The 24,763-nt window shown below is 41.8% G+C and overlaps 1 protein-coding gene across 12 annotated transcripts in view; it reads right to left on the bottom strand.

Annotated features, from left to right (window-relative positions):
- Positions 1 to 24,763, bottom strand: part of tns1b (tensin 1b) — a 161,858-nt gene that overhangs the window by 5,465 nt on the left and 131,630 nt on the right. For all 12 annotated transcript variants that reach the window (XM_058083054.2, XM_058083049.2, XM_058083048.2 and 9 more), the window contains 7 exons: positions 11,909 to 13,375; positions 6,944 to 7,137; positions 6,704 to 6,842; positions 4,161 to 4,256; positions 3,127 to 3,301; positions 1,431 to 2,470; positions 882 to 968 (listed from right to left, as the gene is read on the bottom strand). In XM_058083054.2, the coding sequence (XP_057939037.2) occupies positions 882 to 968; positions 1,431 to 2,470; positions 3,127 to 3,301; positions 4,161 to 4,256; positions 6,704 to 6,842; positions 6,944 to 7,137; positions 11,909 to 13,375 (3,198 nt within the window). The remainder of the gene's footprint in view (positions 1 to 881; positions 969 to 1,430; positions 2,471 to 3,126; positions 3,302 to 4,160; positions 4,257 to 6,703; positions 6,843 to 6,943; positions 7,138 to 11,908; positions 13,376 to 24,763) is intronic.

Genomic DNA, 24,763 nt, shown 5'->3' with positions numbered 1-24,763 from the left:
TGCTTGAAAATGCTTAATTTAGGCAAAAAATAGAAAACATGGGACGAGATAGCAGAAAGATGAACTTTGTCTATGTCAAAACAAGCAAATTTAGAATAATATTTTACATGCGCTGCATCATGCATGCCAATGTTTATGTTTTTGTGCAAAGCTTTGATCATGACTTCACTGTTGAATTCAGTTTCACAGCAAGAGGAGCCACAGCTTGAGGAAGGACGCTAAGATGAGCAATAGTACATGATGCAGATGTTCCCTAATTCAGTCCATGTGGCGTGTCTGCACCCTCTGGGAGAACTTGGCACCAAGTACAACCAATGTCAGCATGAGCATGTGTGATGTCAATGCAGCACAACATATGTTGAACATTATATAATCCAATGAGAACAAGCCAAATTAGCCTGTAAAGCCACAACAAATATAAACACAAAATAGCTGGAAAGCTTTGTATAAATGTACGTATGTATGTGTACTACAGTCAAACCTCGGTTTTCATATGGGCCACTTTGTGTATAATTTACGTTTTTCTTCGGTTTTCAAGTTGCGATATTGCTGTGCATTTGCCCCTATTGGCCACAGTATAAAAAAACACAAGTGTGTGGATTTTTACTGAATTTTAATCCCCGACGGTTACTGTTACCGGCTGCTATTGTATACTGTATGTGATCGTAGTGTACAGAGTGTACAATGCAGCCAAGATCAGAAACCTCTGTTAGCTATTTCAACATCCATCCATCCATTTTATATGCTGCTTATCCTCATTAGTATGCGGTATGCTGGAGCCTATCCCAACTGACTTCCAGCAATAGGCGAGGGACACCATGGACTTCAACTTATCTAGAATTAAGTCAGTATAGCCTTTGAGAAGTTCTGTCGTCACTTACCTTGCTCTCTGGATATGTCTGGCTTGTACCAGACTTTTGATGTATCTTGGACAAACTTTACATTCAGCCTGCTCTCTGCACTTCCATCTGCAAGAAAACAGAAATAATTTAGCACCAAACAAATATGGTCTTGTATATGACACACCATGATGCCATGAATGCATGGCAAGTTTGACATTCTCTCATGTATTTTAAATTTATTTCACAGAACATGGGTGATAAGGTTATTGGTTTATGGGTGCTGATTTTATGTGCGGCAGTGTTGGAGTACCTGCAACTGATACGTATCATTACGTATAATTGTAAAACTATACAAATATGTTTTGGGTTAACATTTCTGAGACTTCTGCCATAACTGTTAACATCGTAGAAGAAGAATGTGCTAAAAATGCACTAAGAACACAGTTGCACTCATGCAGCATGTTAATAGCATGAAAAATTTTGGCATAATATTATGCCTACAACTGAAAAACATACTATCCGGAGCGTACGCTAACCAAGGTTGCACTGTGTTCTCATTTTACAGTAGAGACTACACTGGGTCCTTACCAGACATGTTAAACCTTGAGAAGTCAGAGAGGGTGTGGAAGTAACTGGGAGTGCTTCCGCCACTCATTGTTTTTCCGTTCAATGAGCTGTACGACACTGATCCATTCGGTCTGTCCCCACTTGACATGCGCCTCTTTTCCGGAAGCTGAGGCTGAAAAACAGGGGTTGCAATTCCCTCTCGAAACCCTAAACTCATCCCCGTCATTGTCCCCTCCGGGTAGGCTGCTGGTGACATAGGGTCAGAGGGCATGGGCGGTCCCTGGTATCCAGAGGAACTCCTCTGTCTGGACAGGTTGCCATGCCTCTCATTGGGGGTGGTATAGCCACTGTGTGTGGGGTGTCGGTCTAAACTTGGACTCCTTCGGGACATCTGTGACACAGAAGGGTGACGCCCCAACACTGGACTTCCATGGGATTGGGAAATAGATGGATGTCTACTAAGCACAGGACTACTCGGCATGGGTTGTCCCATGGACGGCTGTCTACTCAAGACCGGGCTTCGTTGAGACTCTTCGGCCATAGAATCCTGTCTGTTGAGTACTTGGCTGATCTGACTTCCCTGAGACTGATGACGTCCAAGGATGGGACTGCCATTAAACCTCAGAACCCCAGTTTCAATGCGGCCATTTACTGGTGCTGTTTGCTGACACCCCATAGACCCTTCCTGATAAGCACTTGGGTGCTTCTGGAACACACTATTGTCAGTAGAGTTCAGGCTATCTACCCGTTGTTGCATTTGGGAACATTCGTGGCTGGTTATGGTCTTAGAGGGCTCTAACCAAGTGGATAGGCTGGAATCTGTGGCCACATGACTCCTCGGTTGGGTGTTAGGATATAAATTAGACATAACAGGAGGAGTACTCCCAAGGAAGGATGATGTCGGATGAATGGAATCCAGATGAGAAGACTTGGTAGAAGTCGGTGGTTGGTATGAGGGCGTTGGTGTGGGGTGTGCGCTCACTTCTGCCTGAGTGTGGAAACTTGAATCAGTAGAGGGGTGGGACGGAGTGCTAGAGCTGCTCTCTGCTAGGGCAACATCCCTGAAAGAAAACGGAAACATAGGTTTAATGTTTATTTCCACATAGAATTATGAAAGTGTTTAATATTTGAGTATATAGTAGATCCTCGCATAGTCACGATTCAGGATCTGCAACTGGCAAATTTCACTGATAAATACATACATTTTTAATTTAATAGGGTGTTTTTTTCTGTGGAAAACGCGTCTCATTCATACAATAATTTCTGAAAATAAAGCATTAAATGTCCCATGTACCAATGCTAACTGCGATCATCTTTCATTATCATTCATTAGTAGCGAGTACCTAAACAGAGTATAATCTCAAAAGTGTTTAATACGTGTGTGTCATATTTAGGGCTTAAACCTGGATTGTGTTTCAAGTGCATTTAGCTTGTTAGCTAACTTTGTTGTGAGAAAACAAATGAAGAAAGACAGCAGAGTTCCAGAGCTGAATCTAATCTTAAGAGTCACTTTTATTGCAAATGTTGAGCCGAAATAGGAGGAGAACGACAATACGCAGCAAGCAGGAGGGTTTGGGCTCTACAACTCCTGCTCATTTACTATTCACAATTGGTGCCCGAACATAATACCCCCGAATAGCGGGGCTCTACTGTACTATACTGATCTTCATCAAGTAGCCTTGGAGGACTGAGGAGAAAGAGCCAGGACAATACTCACCCCTGTGAGTTCTGGATGGGTCTACAACTGGACAAAGGTGAGTTCAGGGCAGAGGAGATGGAACCTGGACTTTTCTGTTGCCCGATAATCTCTCCTCGTGGACTCGGAGTTGTCGTGGGCCGCTCTCTGCCTACCACAGCTGACCTTGCGACAGATTCTACGTAACTTCTGGGTTCTGAATGTCAAAGAAAGGATTTCATGAACAGCATGACATATGTGTCTTCAGACGCACACAAAGAATTTGATGGTCTGAATTTATGTGGGGTCCGGGGCAGGGAGGGGGGATCCCATTTGACTAGCACTTGTGAATCATTCCACTTCATGAGTCCCAGGGCCATACTAAAGATAATTAAAATAAATTTAATTAATTAATTAATTAATTTATTTATTTATTAATTTATTGTATTATATTTAAATGTATTTAAATTCATGTTCACGGTGGCCTAGTGGTTAGCGCACGGACCTCACAGCTAGGAGACTAGGGTTCAATTCCACCCTCGGCCATCTCTGTGACAAGTTTGCATGTTCTCCTCGTGCATGCGTGGGTTTTCTCCGGGTACTCCGGTTTCCTCCCACATTCCAAAAACATGCTAGGTTAATTAGCGACTCCAAATTGTCCATAGGTATGAATGTGAGTGTGAATGGTTGTTTGTCTCTATGTGCCCTGTGATTGGCTGGCGACCAGACCAGGGTGTACCCCGCCTCACGCCCGAAGACAGCTGGGATAGGCTCCAGCAACCCTGCGACCCTCGTGAGGAAAAGCGGTAGAAAATGAATGAATGAATAAATTCATGAAATTAATAACAATTAATGAAATGAATAAATTACAATAAAAAAAATAATTACATTACAAAGAGGACAAGAAAATACAAATTAATGCAAAATATGAATAAATATATAAAAATAAAATAAATAACATCACATTGAAATGTATATCTATTCCATGTGCTATATTGAAATCTCCATTTAATTCTATTTACAGCAGGTGTCAAATAGGCGTATGCTGACATATTTTCAGAGTCGTGCCCACCAACCTGAGCCAGTTTGAGTGAGGTGAAGTTCTGCTGGGTTGTGGGGTTTTAATCCCAAAGCCGAAAGTGGAGTCTTAGCAAGACCTGGAGGTGACCGACCTAAAATAATTCAAATAAATAAACTTCAATAAATTAAACCACCGGACACATCATTTAAAAAGACCATCTCGACAGCCAATACCTGTTCACAGTCTATCAGCACAACTCATTTCAGTGATTATAATTGCTTTTACAAAAAAAACCCTGAATGTCATAACAGGTGCAGGGCTGTCAAGATATGACACAATGACACAATATTATTGAACTGGGATGGCATTCACAGGTTGTTGTATTCATGCCTCATGCCCTGCAGGAGGAGAGTAACATGCTTGTGTCAAATCATCATGAGGAACATCTGAGTGTGGCACCACTGAGGGGTTTGGAACAGTGCTGGCTGGGGTACCGCAAGACAACAAGAACCCAAACACAAATGACAACAGCACACAGAGCATACGACTCAAAACATATACTCATTTTTGACACTGTGTTTTAAAACACAAAACCTGAACTTGATCGATGTGTGTTTTTCCTTCAGCTACTCTGTTGTGTACATATAAAGGGTCACTTTCAAGGGAAGGGGATGTGGAGTAACAGTTAAGGGCTGACGTGAGACAGTGCAACCCTGGAAGAGAGGCATGCATTGCCCACTTACCAAAGAATCCAAATCAATTCTTTGTACCCTCTAACTGAGCTGTGAATGCAGCAGTCTGAGTGGACACTCAGGAATGTGATACAGTAAAGTCTTGTTATATTGATATCGGTTATAACGAATTACTACTTATTACGATACTATTTTCATTTCACGGCAAATTTCTAGTCTTTTATGATATAATTAGTTCCGTTACCCGGTTATTATGATAATCCGGTTACTACGAACCAACTACAGCAGAACCAACTGACATAGCATACACACCTATTCCAACGAAGACACAAGCGTACAAATACATGTATTTAATTGTGTTGTATTCAGATATCTTTTTATCGCTTGCAATAACCACTGTTTTTCATATGTACATGCTGGCGTTCGTGGTTTCTCTCGTGTGTATAGATTCTATACACACGAGAGAAACCACGAACGCAGTTGGTTCTTCTGTTGCAGGCATGTGTTTGGCCAGCTATGTGGGGGGCGGGTTGAGCATGACCTGTGAACCAGGAAGTGCGGGAATCGGTGTGTGTGCTGTGCTCTGGTGGTGGAAGTGTGAAAAATAAAGTTGACTGGAAGCAGCCGTTCGCCGTGTTCTTTTTTGGTATTGAAATCCTTAAGCAAAGATTGATTTAAGCTGCTCGACATTGTTCTATACTATAGAACAATGTCGAGTGCATTATTGCCCACTTTTAATGCAGTTCGGCGCAGGATCGGATATATGGATAGTCCGGTTATATCGGTATTTTTTCTGACTCCCGAGAATATCGATATAACGAGACTTTACTGTATATGAAATTGAAGGTGTAATTGTCAAAAATCTGATGTCACATACACTACCAAATGATCTAACCATGCAACTTTCACAAGTTTGCAATTAACAGCAACCGTGTTCATGGTTAACTCGCGCCACAAGTTAACTATTTTGTGGTAAGTTAAGAAAATCAAGTTTAGTGGCCCATTAGGACCTTAGAAACAAACCAAAAAAAAAAAGGAATGAGGCGAAACTTGTTATCAACAAATATATGCCACAAGTGCATCTAGTTCATCTTTCCTTTACCCATTCACAATCTTGTTATAATTTTAAAAATATTATTTCTGGTTGACGTTTGTAATAAGTAATCATACATGTTAAACAGTTCTGCTCTAAGACAAACTTTGTTTTTCATGTCAAGGGTACAAAGGAAATGTATATTTGAAGAACCATGTTATGATGTGGAAAAGGAAATTAGGTTGGTAAAACATGAAGTCCAAATATAAATACAGTGGGGCCACAGCCATCCAAGTTGGGGCCCTACGCAGAATTTTATGTAGAGTAATGGAAATACTGTACATGGAAAAAAATTCTTCAATGAAATTATTTTTAGTGTAAAATTAATGTAATTTTTTTAAAAAAGCTGGGATTGAAACCACACACTCTACCTTGAAAAGTAGCAGCTATACCATTACACCACCAGGGAGCGACAGGGCACTTTATTTGCTTATTCAGCTGCATGTGTGTTGTCAATCAGTGCGACTGTGGTGTCAGATTGCTTGCCTCACAATGCGCATCCTTTGTGCACTTGACAAGAATGCGCCCCCATGGAGCCCTGTGCACAACGCGTGTTTCGCGTAGAGGCAGTGACAGGCCCTTTTGATGTTGTTTTTTTAATTTACCTCTTTAATTGTATATTTAGAATGTGCTCGGGGCTGTGAAAACCACAGCTACTGGCTGCACAGATAGCACTTTGGACACCACTGTTCTAGGCAATAAACAAAAGTATTATAGAATACGACCTGCTTGCATTTGATATAAAAGTCCTGCTAATGATCCTGTTATGTCTGAGCTCCACAGTGACGTTAGTCAGCCAGCAGGGACACTTACATAGGTTGAAGTAAGGGGTTTGCGGCGAGATGGGGAAGGCAGGGGTTCGGGGAAGCACCTCACCACCAACTGTGGGGGTCGGGCTGGTTGGCCCACCCTCCATCTCCTCATAGGCTTCCCGGTAGCTGTGCATGTGCCTCTGAGGAGTCAAACATGAGATGAAAAAATACATATAGTTGTAGTTAATAGAAAAAGAACATCAAATCATCAGCTTCATGCTACCAAACATAGACTTTCTACCTCCTTTGGTCGTCCACCAGGGTTAATCGCTAGGGCGTTGACAAACTCTGGAGAAACGCAACGGATCGGGGAGTGGAGTGGGACATCAGGGGAGGGACCATCATCTGGACTGGTATGGCATTGGCTGTCACTTGTGATTCGACGACGGGGAAGGGTGGTCTGCTCATCCAAAGATGCCGCACGGGAATGGACACCTGTGATGATATGCAAAGTGACTGCTAAAATTCATTCATGCACGTTGAGAACTCATAAACGCCGGTTGCTCACTGCAAACGCTGCTGCATGTTGCACTGGCTGTTCAATCGTTGTTATTCAACAGTTCCACACATGGTAACACACAAAGTTAGTGACATTTTACATACATATCACACTGCATCATGTTAAAGCATAAGACATCCTTTAATATGAATTCCAGATAAAAATGGAGATTATCTACGTCACTGTTGCTGAGAAGAACATTAACCAAGGGTTATAGCTTTGTTAGTACATCGCAGCATATCATAGCAAAGATATAGCCATGGAAAAGAATATTAGACCACACTTGTTTCTTCAGTTTATTGATCCATTCTAATGTCCGGTACAACTAAAGATACATTTGTTTGGACAGACATATTGATGATAAAAATAGTTATTAAGAATTTAATTTGAGAGCTGATATTTCGTAACCTCCATGGCTTTCTTGATAATAACCAAAATCACTGAAGTTCTTACATCATTACCTGTAGCATTGTACTGCCAAAAAAATTAACTTGTATGAGTTATTTTTCTTGCCATTGTTAGAGTTGTCCAAATAAAGGTACCTTTAGCTATGCTAGTCATTAAAATGAACAAGAAACTGAAGAATCAAGGCTGGTCTAATAGTTTTTTACATGACTATACATTAGTTAGATATATTTTTTTATTAACTATATGACAATCTGCACACAGTATTAAAAAATCCAGTAATTCCCAAACAATCTCACCAAATACCTCAAAATATACTGTGTTTATTTATGTTGTTTAAATTAAGACCTTTGGAATCGGTTGGCATTGAATGAAACTTAAATTCACAAATATATTTTTACATATTGAAAAATGCACCAATATTGGAAAACTATCAGAAGCAAAAACTAAGGAGGCACAACTACTGTTGTTAAATCCAAATTTGATATTTACTGATAATTAATACATTTATAAATCTGGAAAAACATTAAAATGATAATGGTGGATGTGAAAGAAAACTATAGAAAATAAAAGATTTGCTGAAACATTTTGGATGGATGGGCTTTTTACGCTTAAAGCTGACAACTGCAGAGTGCTTGTATTATATGTGACTCAGCAAGATGTAATGATCTCATGATAGAACACCGAAGGCAAACAAAAGTTGATCATGACGGTGAAATGTTTCTTTGCCAGAAGGTGCTTACATGTGTAAAAGAAAAATGTGTTGTGCATCAAGTCTGGCTAACTACAATGACCTTCCATTACATTCTCATTGTAGATAAATTAAAGAGATTATTTTCATGTGTTGAGAAACGTGGTTTTGATTGCAATGTATTTAAAAAGAAAATGTTTTATCTACATTGCAAGCCTGACATATGTTATGCAAACAGATATATGGAAAAAGCATGAGTAAAACGTATTGCACATTGAGGTGAGAGACAGGTCAGGACAAAACATTTAAATGCAAACAAAACATGTGCAAATGTACAGTAGATGACAGACTACAACCCAATAGGATGAGAGAACAAACCCGAGAGTGAGTGAGAGTGGCTGTTCTCAGACTGAGAAAGGGACATTGAGGTGACCCTTTGGGCACGAGCTGAGTATGCTGGGTAGAGAGATGAATGATGTGAAAAAAATGATGATGTGGTGAAACAGAAAAGAAGCAGAAAGTAGATAGGGTCCAAATCAGGACATGAGTAGGAAAACATGCACTGAATGTTAATTATTTGGTTTTGCATGAAAAGGTAATAATTCTATGGGTAGTTGAGACCATGGTGGGTGCTGGTCCTGCACAATATACATATCTATCTTCACTTCACTTTCTTCACAATGTTGCCTCAGCAGAACAGAAACTATAATAGAGCTTTTAATAAAGAAATAAACCTCGATCTTTTGAACATTATTATAACACCCTAACATGAATAGAATTGACGTTGGATGTTTATGTTGGGTGTCTTTGGAAATTATATTAAAGGGACTGTTTGGCTGGAATTCGGCAATTTTTAAAAGCAAAACAATACAGGAAGACAATCAGCTAGCATATGTTTCCCATTCCCATGTCTGTATTTTTTTACTATTGCAAATTAACAGTTTGCAGTTTATGCTGTTGTTATAATAGGCTGTATCAGACGTGTCCAAAGTGCAGCCCGGGGGCCAGTTGAGGCCAACAGCAGTTTTTTTGTTTTTTTTAATTGGCTCACAGCACATTCTAAAACAACAAAAAAGAAAAAAACAGCAGTAATTTTACAAGAATAAAGTAATGTAGAGACAAAAGTTGTTACAAGTTACAAGTATTTTCACATTGTTTTTCAAAAGTAATGCAATATTAAGGAAAAGTAACATAATTTTAGGAAATATTTAAGAAAAAAAAATATTTTATAAATTCATAATATCTGAAGATGTGGTTCAAATCTCTGTTTGTGCATCTTTGTGTGTACATAATTTGAGACTCTAAATTACCCATATGTGTGAATGATTGTTATTCTATACAGTATGTAGCCTGTGATTGGTTGGCAACCAGCCCAAAGTCAGTTGGGACAGGCTCTGGCATACCCCTGCAACCCTAGTGAGGACATGGATGGATGGATAAAGTTATACTTACAAGAAGAAAATAGTTGAAATAGCTGGAGAATGTAAAAGGGACCAAGCTTTTCCTCCTTTTTTACCTATAAATGTTGTTACAATGTTGTACTCTCGTGTTTAACGATGCTAACCCATCAGACAATCAGGTTTGTGCACTTAGAAGTGAGCCCTAAAAGCAGTTTTGAATGGCTCTGCACGCTGTGTTTTACACTCAGTTACACTGACGTCAACGCAACCCGGACTTCTTCATATGGGCATATGGCCAGCACCCCCGCTCTGTTTCGCTCTATTCACCGTGTTAACACATCAAGCAATGTCTCCCAGGAAATGTTTGTTGGCGTTTGCCTAAAGAGGTAAGCATCAGGCAGAAGCGGTTTGAGTTCCTGATTCCCAGCCAGCAAGAGAAAAATATGCTCATCTGTCAACAACACTTCACACAGGACCGTTTTGTGAACATATGAAACTACCAAGCTGGACTATCCGCCAAACTGTTGCTGAAGTCCGACGCCTTTACAATATCACTTGTCGCGTTGAAGTGTCAGAAGTGCAAGCTGTAAGTAAACTATATTTATTTTGAGTAAGTAATCAGACAAAAGTTGTTATCTGTGTAGCTTTATCAAGTGTCCATACAGCGAACGGAGGGAGTGTGACCAATCAAAGTGGTCTCGGTGGGAGGTGTGCCTGGAGATTGGCCGGGGGTGGAGTAAATTATCCAGACCGTTTGGACGGGAATCAGGAAACTGAAGGAAACACTGCAGGATGAGGTTCAGCTTTATGGAAGATCTAGAAAGCTTTCTGTGCATGTTAGCATGTGTAGCTGCTCTATAGGTGCCCACAAGTCAATAGAAAGACAAATTAAAAATAAAATAGTTTTTAAGTCATAATGTTACAAAAAACAAACATAACATGGGCTACAGTAAGGCTGGGCGATATATCAATATTTTAAAAACATTGATATTTCTTGTAAGGTCGATTTCAAAAACAGACATAAGCTCCATATTTTCTACTGCATTTTTAATGTTAAATGGCACTTTATTTGTATGTTTTTGTTGTTTTATGCCATTGTCTTATGATGTTTTATTGCGTCTTGCTCCATTGTTTACACTCTGGAGCAGCTGTTAGCTTGAGCACTACTTCGCTATGCCGAGCGACCTGAGATCCCTGTAGAGATACCAAGAAGGAGAAACAGCGAACTGCGAAAAAGTCAGTATAAAGGTTGCTGTATAAAGATGGTATCAACCTTTAAACCGTCTGTCGTCATGAGGAACGTGTGATGGAAGCGCTAACAGCGCTAACTCAGCTGCAAAGAGACGGCCATGAGTGCAGCATGATTGCACTAAAGATTGAACTTTATATTTAACATTTTCCATACTTAATTATTACATTAGATTCCATACTTCCATACAAAAAAGAGGATATACTAAAAAGGGATATAAAATATATAATCTGTAAATATTCAACCTAAATATATGGGGATATGAGTTTTGGTCCATATTGCCAAACCCTAGGCTATGCATTTGATGGTGGCTGACCTTATTAGCTAAACTTTGCCGGGTCACTGTTATCAGCTGCAATAAATGTGGCTAGTGCACGCGTCCGTGTGTTATTTGGGATATGGATTGCATGCTCGTAGCAGAAGGAGGGCAAGATATAGTAGTGCAATAATTTGTGCTGTCTAGGCAGTCGTGGAAACAGTTGCAATTCTTAAACATTTTAGCTGGTCGAATGATGACAAAGAAAATAACAGGTTGTTCACTTATTGCACAATTAATCATGTTAAATTTGCACACAAAACTTGTACATAAAAAGTAAAAAAGTACATAAAAAAGTACATTAAATAAATCCCCTAAGAGACAAAACACATTCTTGCAGATGTGTTTTGCCATTCAGGATGTCTGATGTCTGAGTCAAGCCTGCTGGACCAGAGAGGACACTTCCTGTTTGAGCCTGGATGGCAGGTACTGATTAGATAAAGAGACCTTTGCAACCTTCTTTACCCATTCAATACTTTGTCTCACCAATATTTTGTTAAACCAGACCTGAAGCTGGCGGTATTGCTTTTTGTGGTTATTCTACTTTGTCAAGCGATTGAAAATGATTAGGAGTTGATTCAATTCCATGTACGTAAAAGTAAGGAACAGTATGTGAGTCACTACACTATATAATGTTTGTACTTACCAGCAACTCTTTGAGCCACCAGCCCTTCGACATTGAAGACTTCATCAGGTTCACAATCCCTCGAAGCGGGTGATGACGACGCAGCACTCAGACTTGTCTGAGGCTCAAAGGCCTCGGTGGACTGGGACAATGAGTCTGCGGGGAAGGTGTTGATTGGCTGGATCTCGGTAGTTGCAGTTGGGGAAGCTTGAGAAGAAAGAGGGGTTCGAAAGGTTTTCAAGCCAGGGACAGGTGCAGGCTCCGAAATACTTCCTTTCACAGTTGACACCTGAGTTGGTGAATGATGACTGGCCTTTGTAGACATTGGACCGGACAAATGAGAATGACTAGCAGCATCCACCTCATAGGAAGCACTGGTTTGACTTTGAGAGATGGACGGCTGTGTGGTCACAACACTGGTTTCTCTCAGAGGAGCACTTTGGGACTTTGGCATTACAGAACGGATAGGTTCCACGTCCAACATGAGGAGATTAAGAGTCTCTATTGATTTCTCAATCTCCTCTCGTGAAGCACTGTGGTGATGAGGAAACTGCGGAAGACTCTGGTGAACTGAAATCAGTGCTACAGATGATGGTAGTCCAAATGTGAGTCCTTCTGTTACTGGCTCTTCAGGTACACCAAACTTTTGCCAAATATTGAGACCACGTTGGACAGCATCCCTGCTACTTGTGGTCCTGGTGGGAGCTGGTGGCATAGACTGTGCATCAATTCCAAATGACTGTGAACGGTACAGATTCTGACTACCCATGTAATTAGAAGGTGGGACTGAATCACTTTGAGTAACAGTTTTGCCTGATGTGCAAATTTGCAATTCCAATGTTTCCAGGGGCTTTTCTGGAACACTGCTCCCCAGGTACGGCACACGGTCCTGGCAACTGATGACGGATTCAGACTGGTAGTAAAGATCTGCCGGTGTGGCTCGGCCATCTGTGGAGGAGAATGTTCCCAAACTGTCTACACTGTTGCCCTCCTGGCTAGTTGGCATTTCATCGTCTAAAATGTCTGTTTCACGGTCAACATTACTATGATCATTCACATGGACCTCGGCAGGGACCAAGTGAAGTATGCCTCCAACAGCAGCACTCGGAGAGGAGAGTGAGCCCTGATGATGCATGGGCCTCTCTAATCCACCTAAGAGCTGCTCCAGGTCCTGCTTTTCTTGAGGGCTGATGGGTTGCTGGTTGTGGTGAAGCATGTGGGGAATCTCATCAACTGTGGAAATGTTTGTTTGGTTCAGCAAAGTGGTCTGAGGGAGTGCTGCCATTTCATCAGTTCGGTCCGTTTTAATGGAGGCTGTTGAGTTTCCAGAGTCGCTGCTCACTGACAAGGCATGGTCAACTGCAGGTAGGGAATGCTCGATAGCACTGGGTGGGAGCCCATTGGCTGTCACACGCCCATCAACAAACTCTTTTTTGCGCACTTTGGCATAGAGGCTGCCATCCAGAGGTCCTTGGGTATGGATGACTTCTGCAGCAACATAAAGAACATATCATCGTTAGAATTAAATACAGCCATAGGCAGCAAACATTAAAATGGTACTTTGGCAATCAAAATAATGCCTCTCAATATAACGGATAACATCTTTGTGTGGAGTTGGATGTTCCACTCGTGCTTGTGTCGACTTCCCCACATCCCAGACTCTAACTTTCCCGTAGGTATGAGTGTGAATGGTTGTTTGTTTCTATGTGACCTGTAACTGACTGACAGCCTCAAGGGTGTACCCCACCTCTCACCCACAGTCATCTGGGAAAGACTCCAAACCTGCGGTCTAGAAAATATAATTGATTCACATTAATCAAAAATGTGAGGGGAAAGTGTGTGTGAGAGTGCTGGGGTGGGGGTAGTTGCCGTTATGGTATAGAGAAATTGTGTGGTCATTACCAAAACAGCTGAATCAAATACTGGCTCATATCCACCGATTCTACCGACTTCAGGAAATGAGCAACTCCTGTGGACTCCAATGTGGAAAAAAACTATAACATCACAGCAGCCTGTCCTGTGCTTTATCAAGCCAACTGAAGTCATTTGTGCCACATGAACAATACAGGTACTGTACAATAATCGATGGATCATGATTTTCTTATAATAGGAGCAACAAAAGAGGTGATACCAAAAATAAGCAAGCAATACCTGATAACTCATAACATTGGTTGATGCAGTTGGTCTTTGCAATTTGCAATGAACACATCCAGTATATACTATTCAATCATAACTATATCAGGAGTCTTTCACCCTGTGCAGAAAATGCAAGCACAACAAAATGGGCAAAATGGCAGGATGACAAAAAAGCTTGTCATCAATCAATCAGAGTATGAACAGTGGATAAAAAATCTGACAACTAGTGAAGGCTTCAAAGGGTTAAGTAACTACGAACTTACAGTGTCAAGGCTGGAGGCTCCATCTCTCCCACACGAGCACAGCTCCACATTTACACACATTGCAGCAAACACAGATATAATTAATTGAATAAGATCTCTCTTTCGTGTATCTATTACTGGTACTCAATCCAACTAAAAATGATCTAACAACTCAGCCAATGTTCTATTCTGACAGAAGCGCCTCATTAGGAACAGGTTCCCTACCTGTGGAATGAGTAGATGGCAGCACCAAAATGGGAAAAGTCCTACAGAAGAGTCCCTAGTGTGGGACATGCGGTATTGTGCCGTCTCGAAAGTTGGTTCAGGCTACTGTTCCGTCTCTCCCCTATCTGTCTGAATCAAGACAGCCACCACTGCTGCTTGCTGCTCAGTGACTTGTGCTGATCCCTGCTGTGTTACTCATGTGGGAGGTCCCTTACAACAGCTTTTTGATTGTGGATGTGGGAGGTGGGGAAGGGTTTGCGGAGAAACTACAGTTTGAGAGAATTACAAAAATCCCACAAGGTCAGGTTCCCCTGCAAATGCCCATTTTGCATCACTTTCAATCACACACGTCTTCACAGAATGATACGGTACAGGGGCCAGCGGACGAGTTTGTTAAGTACAATATTGTAAAAAAAAACAGTGTACAAAACTAAATCATAAAAAACATAAATAGAAACGTGGGCATAAAAAAATTGTTGGGACTGTACTGCATGTTAAAAAAAACAATGGAAAAAAGTGTTAATGCCCTGGTCACTTTCTCCCATGCAATGAAAGGCCCAGTTTAGTCGTTCCTTTTCCATCAAGCCCGTGTCTTCACTTAGGAATGACGTGACTGATGAGTATCCACAGAATCCCCATTTGTATGTCAGGAAATCTAATCTGTCCTTAACACTTATGAGACTATTTATGGTGCGACTACATTTGCTTCTGTTTTGTGTTGGAGGGAGTGAACTCAAGTAATACTCAAAAAAAAAAAAATCAGCTCCCTGGTGTTCATTTACTCAGAAAAGGTATGTGAATATGTGATATATTACGCTACACGGGCCAGTGTGTTTTTCATACTCTCCAAGGGGTTCATTTTTGCTGTACCATGCATGGATTTTTTCCTGTCTGACCCCATAGCTTTTATGAATTATATAACAACCGGAGAGAGTCAAGTATGACAGCTTTGGCTGGAGTGACCACTTTGGTTATTCACAATCTAAAAAAAAAAACAACTCACTATGAAGTTCAAATTGGACACCTGAAGAGTTTCAGCAGCACACTGAGCCATCCCACCTGCAAGCTCCCTCCATCTATCCTCTGTCTAGACATTTTTAGATAAAGCTTATACAAATGCAAGAAGGATTAAAGCTGTTCAACACATTGACTGGGCTAGGGTGTAGCCGGATATTTTAAAGTTATAGGAGCAGATGGTGCAACTGTGTGACCTTTAATCTTTGAACTCTGAACACTGAACTCTATGGCAACAAATCCTCCTTAGCAGCGGAAATAGCACGTTTTTTTGCAAGCCTACATCGCCAAACATGCCCTGAACAACAAGTGCATGTGTGTGTATGTGTGTTTCCACAGTTGGGGGGCTTGCCTAACAACCATAAGTGTGACATTGAAGTGGAGAAAAGATTGGGCATGTTGCCTCAAGCCGACAGACAAGACAAGAATAAATGTCAGCACTTAAATTCAGGAAGCAGAAGAAATATTTTGATATATTTTCATATATAAGTCGCAAGACCTGCCAAACTATGAAAGAAAGGGTGATTTAGTCTTGTAAATAATTTATTAGTCTTGTAAATAATATTTATCTAAGCTATAGCTTCTATAGTGTCGATGTGGTCAGAGCTTACAATATACACAACAGCAAAGATCTACCACTTGGAGTAGCTAAATAAGCTCTTTCAGTTTATAAAATATTCATCAACATTTCAGTAAATCAATGTCTCTAAGTGCAAACTCACTTGGATTGTGGGAACAAAGGCCAGTGTAAAAAAAGGAACAGAGCTTTAAAATAAACAGGCGAAGAGAGAAATGGAATTACCGGCATTGATTAACATTGTATACCATTATTCCCTTCAGCCAAAATTGTGTGTTTCTTGTAAATCCATCAGCAATCATTTGTAAATCTGCAAAAGGGAAAATCGTGGGAAAAAATGACTAATAAGGATTTCATGAGCTGTTTCCAAGTGTCTCATTGAAAAGGTGAGCTGACCTCTTGATAGGCCTACAAGGTTCAGCTTTGTGGATGGCAAAAACAAACCCAACTATATTATATCATCATATCATTATATCATCATATAATATAGTTTCACAAGCTGTTCCACTAGGTACCGGTCATTTTTGATTATTTGTACTAGAATTTAGCCAGATATATAGTTTAAAGAGGGAACATAAAGAACAGTGAAGGAGATCAGCTCAGGGTCTGAAAATAGGTCGATGTGGACCACGGGCTGCTTATTGAGGATCACTGATCAACAGTGCAAGCAATACTCACATAGGGTTCTATTTTCCTAGACCAGTCGCAGAGGCGGCGTGCCTGCCCAGTGCCGCGCCAATGGGATAGGGCCAGCACACTTTGCAATTTGTGTGAGCAGCGCGGCGCACCCACGCCTCCGTCCCTCCCACCAGTGAAGGTGGAAAAGTGGGAGAAGAGAAGTCGTCAGAGGGTTTAACACAGCCAAGTGTAATCTTAACCAATGAAACAAATGCCTGCAGGGCTCATTGGACTACGCATCAGAGGCCACAAGGTGCGTCATGCACCATGTGCTGTAGCCATTTAACCATGTGCAACTATGCCACAGCATAAACAACACAAATATAACCATCTATCCATCCATTTTCTATGCGACTTCTCCTCACTAGGGTCGCAGGTATGCTGGAGCACATTTTGTCCCATACACATTTACATGACTGTGTGCTTTACATGGGTCAAACACAAGTCATTTGTTCCTCTTGGGTTAAATTCAGCCTTATTCTGCAGTCTTGACTTTTATGCAATAAGAGCAGTGGTTTGTTTGGAGTCAAAGCAACCTAAATCTCTCCCTCTTAAGAAACGGGGCTTGTTGCCAATACAAATGGCCAGACATTTCACCTCTGCATCTCCTTGGATTAAGGTCAAGTCATTCATTTGCATTTTCTTTTTTCTGTCACTGAACTACTAAAACCTGCCATTTGGGTGACAATCTGTTGGCTAATATGTTCAGATGCAGGATGAAGAGAGCAAGTAGAGAGCCACATTTGTGCCACAAACAGCCAAATGCACACCATGTGTTTATTGAGTAAATTAAACATCTTACAAAATCTTGAATAAAGCTGAAAATTCCAAATATATCAGCACTGCACCAGAAAATAGCATGTACAAGTTACAGTACAAAATATGATGTTTCTCCTCCCACGCTCGGTCACCTAACTTCTCCACATCATCACCGGTCATAGTTCTTTTTTTAACTGACTACAGTCAATGCCTGATAATGGATCGCGGGATCGTAGTGCATTTACGATCAGGAGGCCAAAGATCTGGAGTCACCTTCCACTGGAAATACAACCTGAAACAGTATCCTGTTTCAAAGCCCAACTCAAGACCAATTTTTAGTCAATGCTTGATTACTACAACCCTGAAACACACCAATCAAGTCAGAACAAATCTCGAAACAAGCATGCAGAGTGCTATATTCAAGTATGTTACTTCAAACTATCCTTTTCATATTATATTAAACGACCCTTTCTTTTTAAAATATACACACACAAAAAATGAGGAAAGGAAATGCATGTGTAAATGCATGACTACTGTATTACTACTGTTATAAAGATTATAATTGCTGGTCAATCCTTACGGCTATAACAGCTATAAATCAAACCGGAGTATAAGTTGTATATAAGTGGCACTGGACCATAAGCCACATTTGTTTAGAAATGTATTTCACAACATTCTGAAAAAGCAAGTTATTCAACTACACAATAGCATGTAGAACATACCTGGGAAGCTTAATAGGCTACAACAAAAATTCACCAAGCTCCTGATCTCATTCCCCATCCCTGAATGCATTGAAGTCTTGTTTGGCTGTATTGCTTCCGTTGTTTGATTGCCATTTTAGGGTTGCATATTTTACTACCTGCTTTTTTTGAATATGCAAAAGATAATTTTCTTTTTAGAGCACTTTGTTTGTGTTTAGTCTTTCTCTGTTGTCGTTCAGTTAATGTTCCCTTTTAATTATTTTTTTTTCACTACTCGGTTCATGCCAGTCAGTATGAATAAAATATTAAAAACAGTATATATGTACAGGGTGGAACCCGGGTTACCATCATTAATCCGTTCAACAAGGTCAGACTCTAACCAAAATGCACAGAATACATTTTCCCCATAATTAGTAATGGAAATCTAATGAATTTGTTCCAGAAAGCCAAAAATGTTAATGCAAAACATGGTTTCATGATTCCAATGTATATACATTTTGATGTAAAAATTGCAGCACCAGCCAAACTATGAAATTGCATACTCTCAGATGTCAGACAAAGTGACATGTTAGTGAACAACTATTAGCAAATGTGTGAATAAAATTAATTTCAAATGAACTCCAGAATTTATTGCTGTACATTTGCATAATCATTCGGTCTGACAGTTACATTAAACACAGCAGCAGGCTAATCCAGGCATCGGGCTTGTGATCCACCTGCATTCCTTCTCTGTATCGACAAAATAGGTTTTACACATTGTAAACTTTTAAATAGGACACAGCTTCATAAATAAACATTTTTTTCTCCTGCCATGCACTTTTTTCTATGAACAATGTATATAATGAGTGTATCTTTACACTGTCATTGGTGACCACCACTTATTGACATATCATTTTGTCAAAGTATGGCATTCAATGCTGGTTGGACTTACTGTAGGTGGATGAATTAAAGTTTTATAAGATTTTAACCTTTAACCAATTTCTTGACTAAATCCTATTCAACTCTCCCTTGAATATAGTGTTATCTTTATTAAAACAGGTAGAAAATCAACTTCTGAAACCAAAAACCACTTAGGTGGCACAACCCAATGTTGAGTCTAACTAAAACATACCCTTTAATTGCTGCAAACCTCTGTAATTCAGTAGTTTAAAACTTAAAAGTAAAATGCACTTTTGATGATTTACAACAACACTACTTTTTGCTTTTATCTGAGACCCTGAAGGATATACAATGTGTCCTCTATTCCTTCTAGCCTCCAAAGGCCACTTATCAGAAACGGCTTTGGTGAAGCCAAATACCAGTGGAGACACACTGAAACCATTTTTTCTCTCAGTCACAAACAACAGTGAGAGTGAGTACAGGAGATCCTCTGCTTTTTGCAAAACTAAGTGATTGATATGCCTGAAAAAATTTATATTTTTGACATGCGGCTCACTCCTCCCTCTCCGAACTTAACCACTCACATGATGTTGATGGTCTCCTCCAATTTTGTCTCAAAATCAAAAGTAAAAATTGGGATTATTACACTATATTCAGCTAAGGAACACATTCCTGTTTAAGACCTTCATATGCCTCACACATCTATTAAATTTCAAGTATGTAATGTATTAGTACTCACCACTAATGAATGAAATTGTAAGATGATAGATTGACGTATGGAAATGAAGTGACAGTGGAGCCCCTGGCCTGGTCGTAAAATATCTATATATATTATATATATATAATATGTAAATATCACACACACACATATATATATACAGTAAGGTCTCGTTATATCGATATTCTCGGGAGTCGGAAAAAATACCGATATAACCGGACTATCCATATATCCGATCCTGCGCCGAACTGCATTAAAAGTGGGCAATAATGCACTCGACATTGTTCTATAGTATAGAACAGGGGTCGGGAACCTTTTTGGCTAAGAGAGCCATGAAGGCCAGATATTTTAAAATGTGTATCTGTGAGAGCCATATACATTTTTTTTAAACATTGAATGCAATAAAATGTGTGCATTTTTATGTAAGACCAACAGTTTTAGATAATGGGCTCTAATTATGTAGACCAGGCACACTACCCCACGCCAATGGGGTGTGGCCAGCACACTTTCGTGAGCAGCGCAGTGTCTAATAATAAATCAAATACTTGTTGCCATTAATACAACTTCTGCTGCATAGTTTTGCACTGTACTCCGTAGACGTATTTCATTCTTTTGGCCATTTTCGTCAGAAGGATTGGTTCTGCAGCTTTAGCTATTTGACTAAAGGAGGAAAGTTTACATTTACATGTTTTTTTGACATCTCAATGACTGAGGTAGACTACAGCATTACCCAGTAATAATGAAGTTTTGGTGTTTGACCTGGAAAATATCATCAGGAAAGATAGATATGGTTGGCCGTATTGCAGCAGAATATAGATGGACGAATTAAAATGCATAAGAAAGTTGTTGATTTTGAATATTATTTTTAACAGTCATTTCTGTGATGGTTTACTTTGAAATGTTAGCAAAAATAAAGTTTTATTGTAAGAAATGCTTGAGAGCCAGATACAGTCATCAAAAGATGGCTCCCGAGCCATAGGTTCCCTACCTCTGGATAGAACAATGTCGAGCAGCTTAAATCAATCTTTGCTTAAGGATTTCAATACCAAAAAAGAACACGGCGAACGGCTGCTTCCAGTCAACTTTATTTTTCACACTTCCACCACCAGAGCACAGCACACACACTGATTCCCGCACTTCCTGGTTCACAGGTCATGCTCAACCCGCCCCACATAGCTGGCCAAACACATGCCTGTATAGAATCTATACACACGAGAGAAACCACGAACGCCAGCATGTACATATGAAAAACAGTGATTATTGCAAGCGATAAAAAGAACACAAAAACAACACAATTAAATACATGTATTTGTACGCCTTTGTCTTCGTTGGAATAGGTGTGTATGCTATGTCAGTTGGTTCTTCTGTTGCAGGCATGTGTTTGGCCAGCTATGTGGGGCGGGTTGAGCATGACCTGTGAACCAGGAAGTGCGGGAATCGGTGTGTGTGTGCTGCGCTCTGGTGGTGGAAGTGTGAAAAATAAAGTTGACTGGAAGCAGCCGTTCGCCGTGTTCTTTTTTGGTATTGAAATCCTTAAGCAAAGATTGATTTAAGCTGCTTTTGTATCGATATAAGCAGACCAAATTGGCTGGCAGGAGATGAAAAGAGCATCGTAGTAACCGGATTATCATAATAACCGTGAATCGTACTAACGGAACTAATTATATCATAAAAGACTAGTAATTTGCCGGGAAATGAAAATAGTATCGTAATAAGTAGTAATTCGTTATAACCGATATCAATATAACGAGACTTTACTGCATATATATATATATATATATATATATATATATGATATGTAAATATCACATGTTCCAACATGACTAGCAGCCAATATACAGTATGTATATTTTTTTCTCTTGGTGGGTGCACTTAAAAATGAAAAAAATGTTAAAAAATCTTATATTCAAGTGCACTCAACTGGAATTTATCATTTATCATTTTTTATATAATTTTATCTGAAATAGACTAAATATGGTGGTGAGCAAAGCTTTTTTTGTTAACACATACACACTGAATGGACTCCCTTTCCATAGTTTGACCTGGTGTTGTTCAGGGGAAATAAGAAATTCCTTGTCTATACTTTTTTTTTTTTTTTTTTTTTTTTTTGTCCCGTCCAGCCATTGGGGCAGATAGTATTGTTGATCTAAATGCCCTTACATGCTAGACAGATTTGCTCTGTGTCAGGAAAGGTGTTGGCTACAACTTCCCTGTACCATGAAATTTTATTTGCCGTTATTTGATGTTTTTGTTATGCCATTTGGAGCGACTGGACCGGAGCAAGAAGAAGAACAGAAAAGAAGAGGAGAGAAGAGAAAGGTGGGGTCGGGGGGGGTGGTGGGGGCAGTAGAGGGAGAGACAAAAACAGCAGCAACAAGAATTCCCAAAACAACAACAGTGACAAACAGAACAGTTAAATGTCAATGATGGCTAAGGGTCACACTGGAGATGATATCAGTGAAATGAAACAGTCCAACTTACCAGTAGCAATAGTAACGGTGAAGACATGACCCATGATAGTAAACACAATTGGAACCATACGGTTACAGTAATTAAAATCTCACTGCTTGACATCATTATTACTGTAATAATAGCATACAAATACTATATAAACATCAGGGATAAGATAGTAGATTGTATAGAGAAGCACCCATGTGCTGTGAGTGCCCATATGGAGGTGTGTTGTGTATGTGAATGCGAGTGTGTGAATGTGTAATTGTCACTGAGAATGACAAAAGGAGAGAGACTGCCTTCTACCACCCAGCAAACCCCGCCCCGCGCAGTCAGGTCAAGCCCCCACCGCCAGAGATCCTCCGGCCCCGTGGGTGCGGGCAAAGCCAGGGCCGACTCCCCAAGACCCACCCCCAAAGCAACTCCCCGAAGAGACCAGCAAGAGGCCATGGAGGAGCAATCCCAACCGGCAACAGGGCGCCAGCAGGCCGGAGGAGAGCCGCACCCCCGAGACCAGCGGGAGACCATACCCCACTAGGGCAGAAGGGCATCGAAGGCCACACACCCGTGGGCACAGGGGTGCCCCCGCCGGCCAGAAGGGAGCCCGTCCACGGCCGGAGGCACCGCCTCCCGCCCCCCACACACCCCCAAGAAGCAGAACCAGGCCCGCCCCAGGCCTGACCACCGACATAGGACCGCCCAGGCCAGGACAGAAGAGGCCCGGGCACACTGCCCCATGGAGGACCGGGCGGTAGAGATGGAACGCCCTACGCCAGACCCCCGCAGAGCCCCCCCCCGTATATCTATATGGCCATATACCCACATACGCACCCACACACACATATACATATATATATATATATATATATATATATATATATATATATATATATATATATATATATATATATATATATATATATATATATATATATATATATAATTATAATAAAACTAATCATTATTTATCTAAGTATTTAAAACAATAAATACATAAAATAAACTCAAACACATGCACACCCCATCCACTCAATACACACACATGCAAGCACATGCTGTGGACGTCCCCTGGTGGGGCGTCCGGGGCATCACAGGGCGGGGGACCCAGGGGTCCCAGACCCACAACCAGGCCCCGAGCCCAGGGAGGTACGGACCGCCAAGGCATAGCACCCCCAGACTCCCCTCAACCACGGCATCCGGGCTACGGCAGTGTGGCAGACAAAGGAGCGGGCGAGGGGGGGAGGCCCGCATATGAGCAAGCGGAGGGGGCGAGCAGGCGAGTGGTGAGGCGCTCCACTGGGCCGGCCGACACCCGCCGGGCAGCTCACCCCCGTGAGGGAGAGCCATAGCTCCAAGTCACGGGGAGGCCAAGCACCAGAGCCGAGGAGTTAAGACCAGCGCAAGGCCACCGACGGACCCCACCATCCACCGGGAAGGCCAGCCCCCCCCGCCCCCAGAACCAGCAGCGCTCCACCCACGTACCGGAGAACCATCCCCGACGAGCCCTAAGGCAAGACTGGGGATGGGCAAAGACAGGGACAGCGATGCGGCAGAGCATAGGACCAGTGGCAGCAGACACCCAAACGCCCGGAAGAGCACCGCCCCCCCAGCAGGCCCCACCCCGAGGAGCATGCTCCCCATCCCCACACGCCACCCAGGCCCCCGTCCCCATGAGCAGGATCAGGCCCCCTCCCAACACACAGCCCGGTCCCCACAGCAGCCACCACAGCGCAACAACCCCAAGCCACCACCGTAGACTTCCGGCTACCAGCAGCGCGGACCCCTCCGCCTGGAGGCCGGTGAACGCCCCTCCAAGGGCACGTTGCCGCCCGCGACCCAGGACAGACCCAGGGAGGTAGCGCCAACCATGACACCAGGGCAAGCCCCGGCGTCAGCTGGTTCCAGCGGGACCCCCAGGAAGGCCAGGCAGACCAGACCAAAATATCCTGCAGCCCAGGGCACCCCGAGCGAGCTGCCAAGCCCCAGCAGCCAGCGGGCCAATCGCGGGGGTAGGCAGTAGGCTCTCCGGTCCAGCCCGCTACACCTGTGTGTGTGAAGATGGTATTGTGTAGATTGTGCAATTAAAAAATAGGCCTGCCCCATATGGCTGACCTATGTGTGTGGTGTATGTGTATGTGTGTGTGTGTGTGTGTGTGGAGGGAAGCTGAGCAATGGTGGGTCCCATGCCTGCCCAGATCCCCCCCAGAACTGAGTGTCTAAGGTGCGGTTAAAATTGAAGGGTGACCAAGCCAGAGGAATGCCGAGGACAAAAGGGCATCCGCAAGGAAACCCTTCGCCCCCGGCAAAACCAGTTGCAGGCCACCCCCCAAAGTCCTACATGTATGTCTATACTTGATTGTACCTGGCAGTGCCAAGTCGGCAACAGTTCTAACGGAAATTACACACTTGGTGGGCAACACCCAAATGTGTTTCTAAACCCCGGGAGAACACAACCCCCGAGTGTAATTTACACACAGCCACACACACTCTAACTCT

The sequence above is a fragment of the Doryrhamphus excisus genome, linkage group LG12, assembly GCF_037039965.1.
Source record: "Doryrhamphus excisus strain RoL-2023G ecotype Guam linkage group LG12, RoL_Dexc_Guam_v1.1, whole genome shotgun sequence".
Lineage (NCBI taxonomy): Eukaryota > Metazoa > Chordata > Actinopteri > Syngnathiformes > Syngnathidae > Doryrhamphus > Doryrhamphus excisus.
Note: the sequence above shows the minus strand (reverse complement) of the source record. Positions and strands in the feature narration are given on the sequence as shown.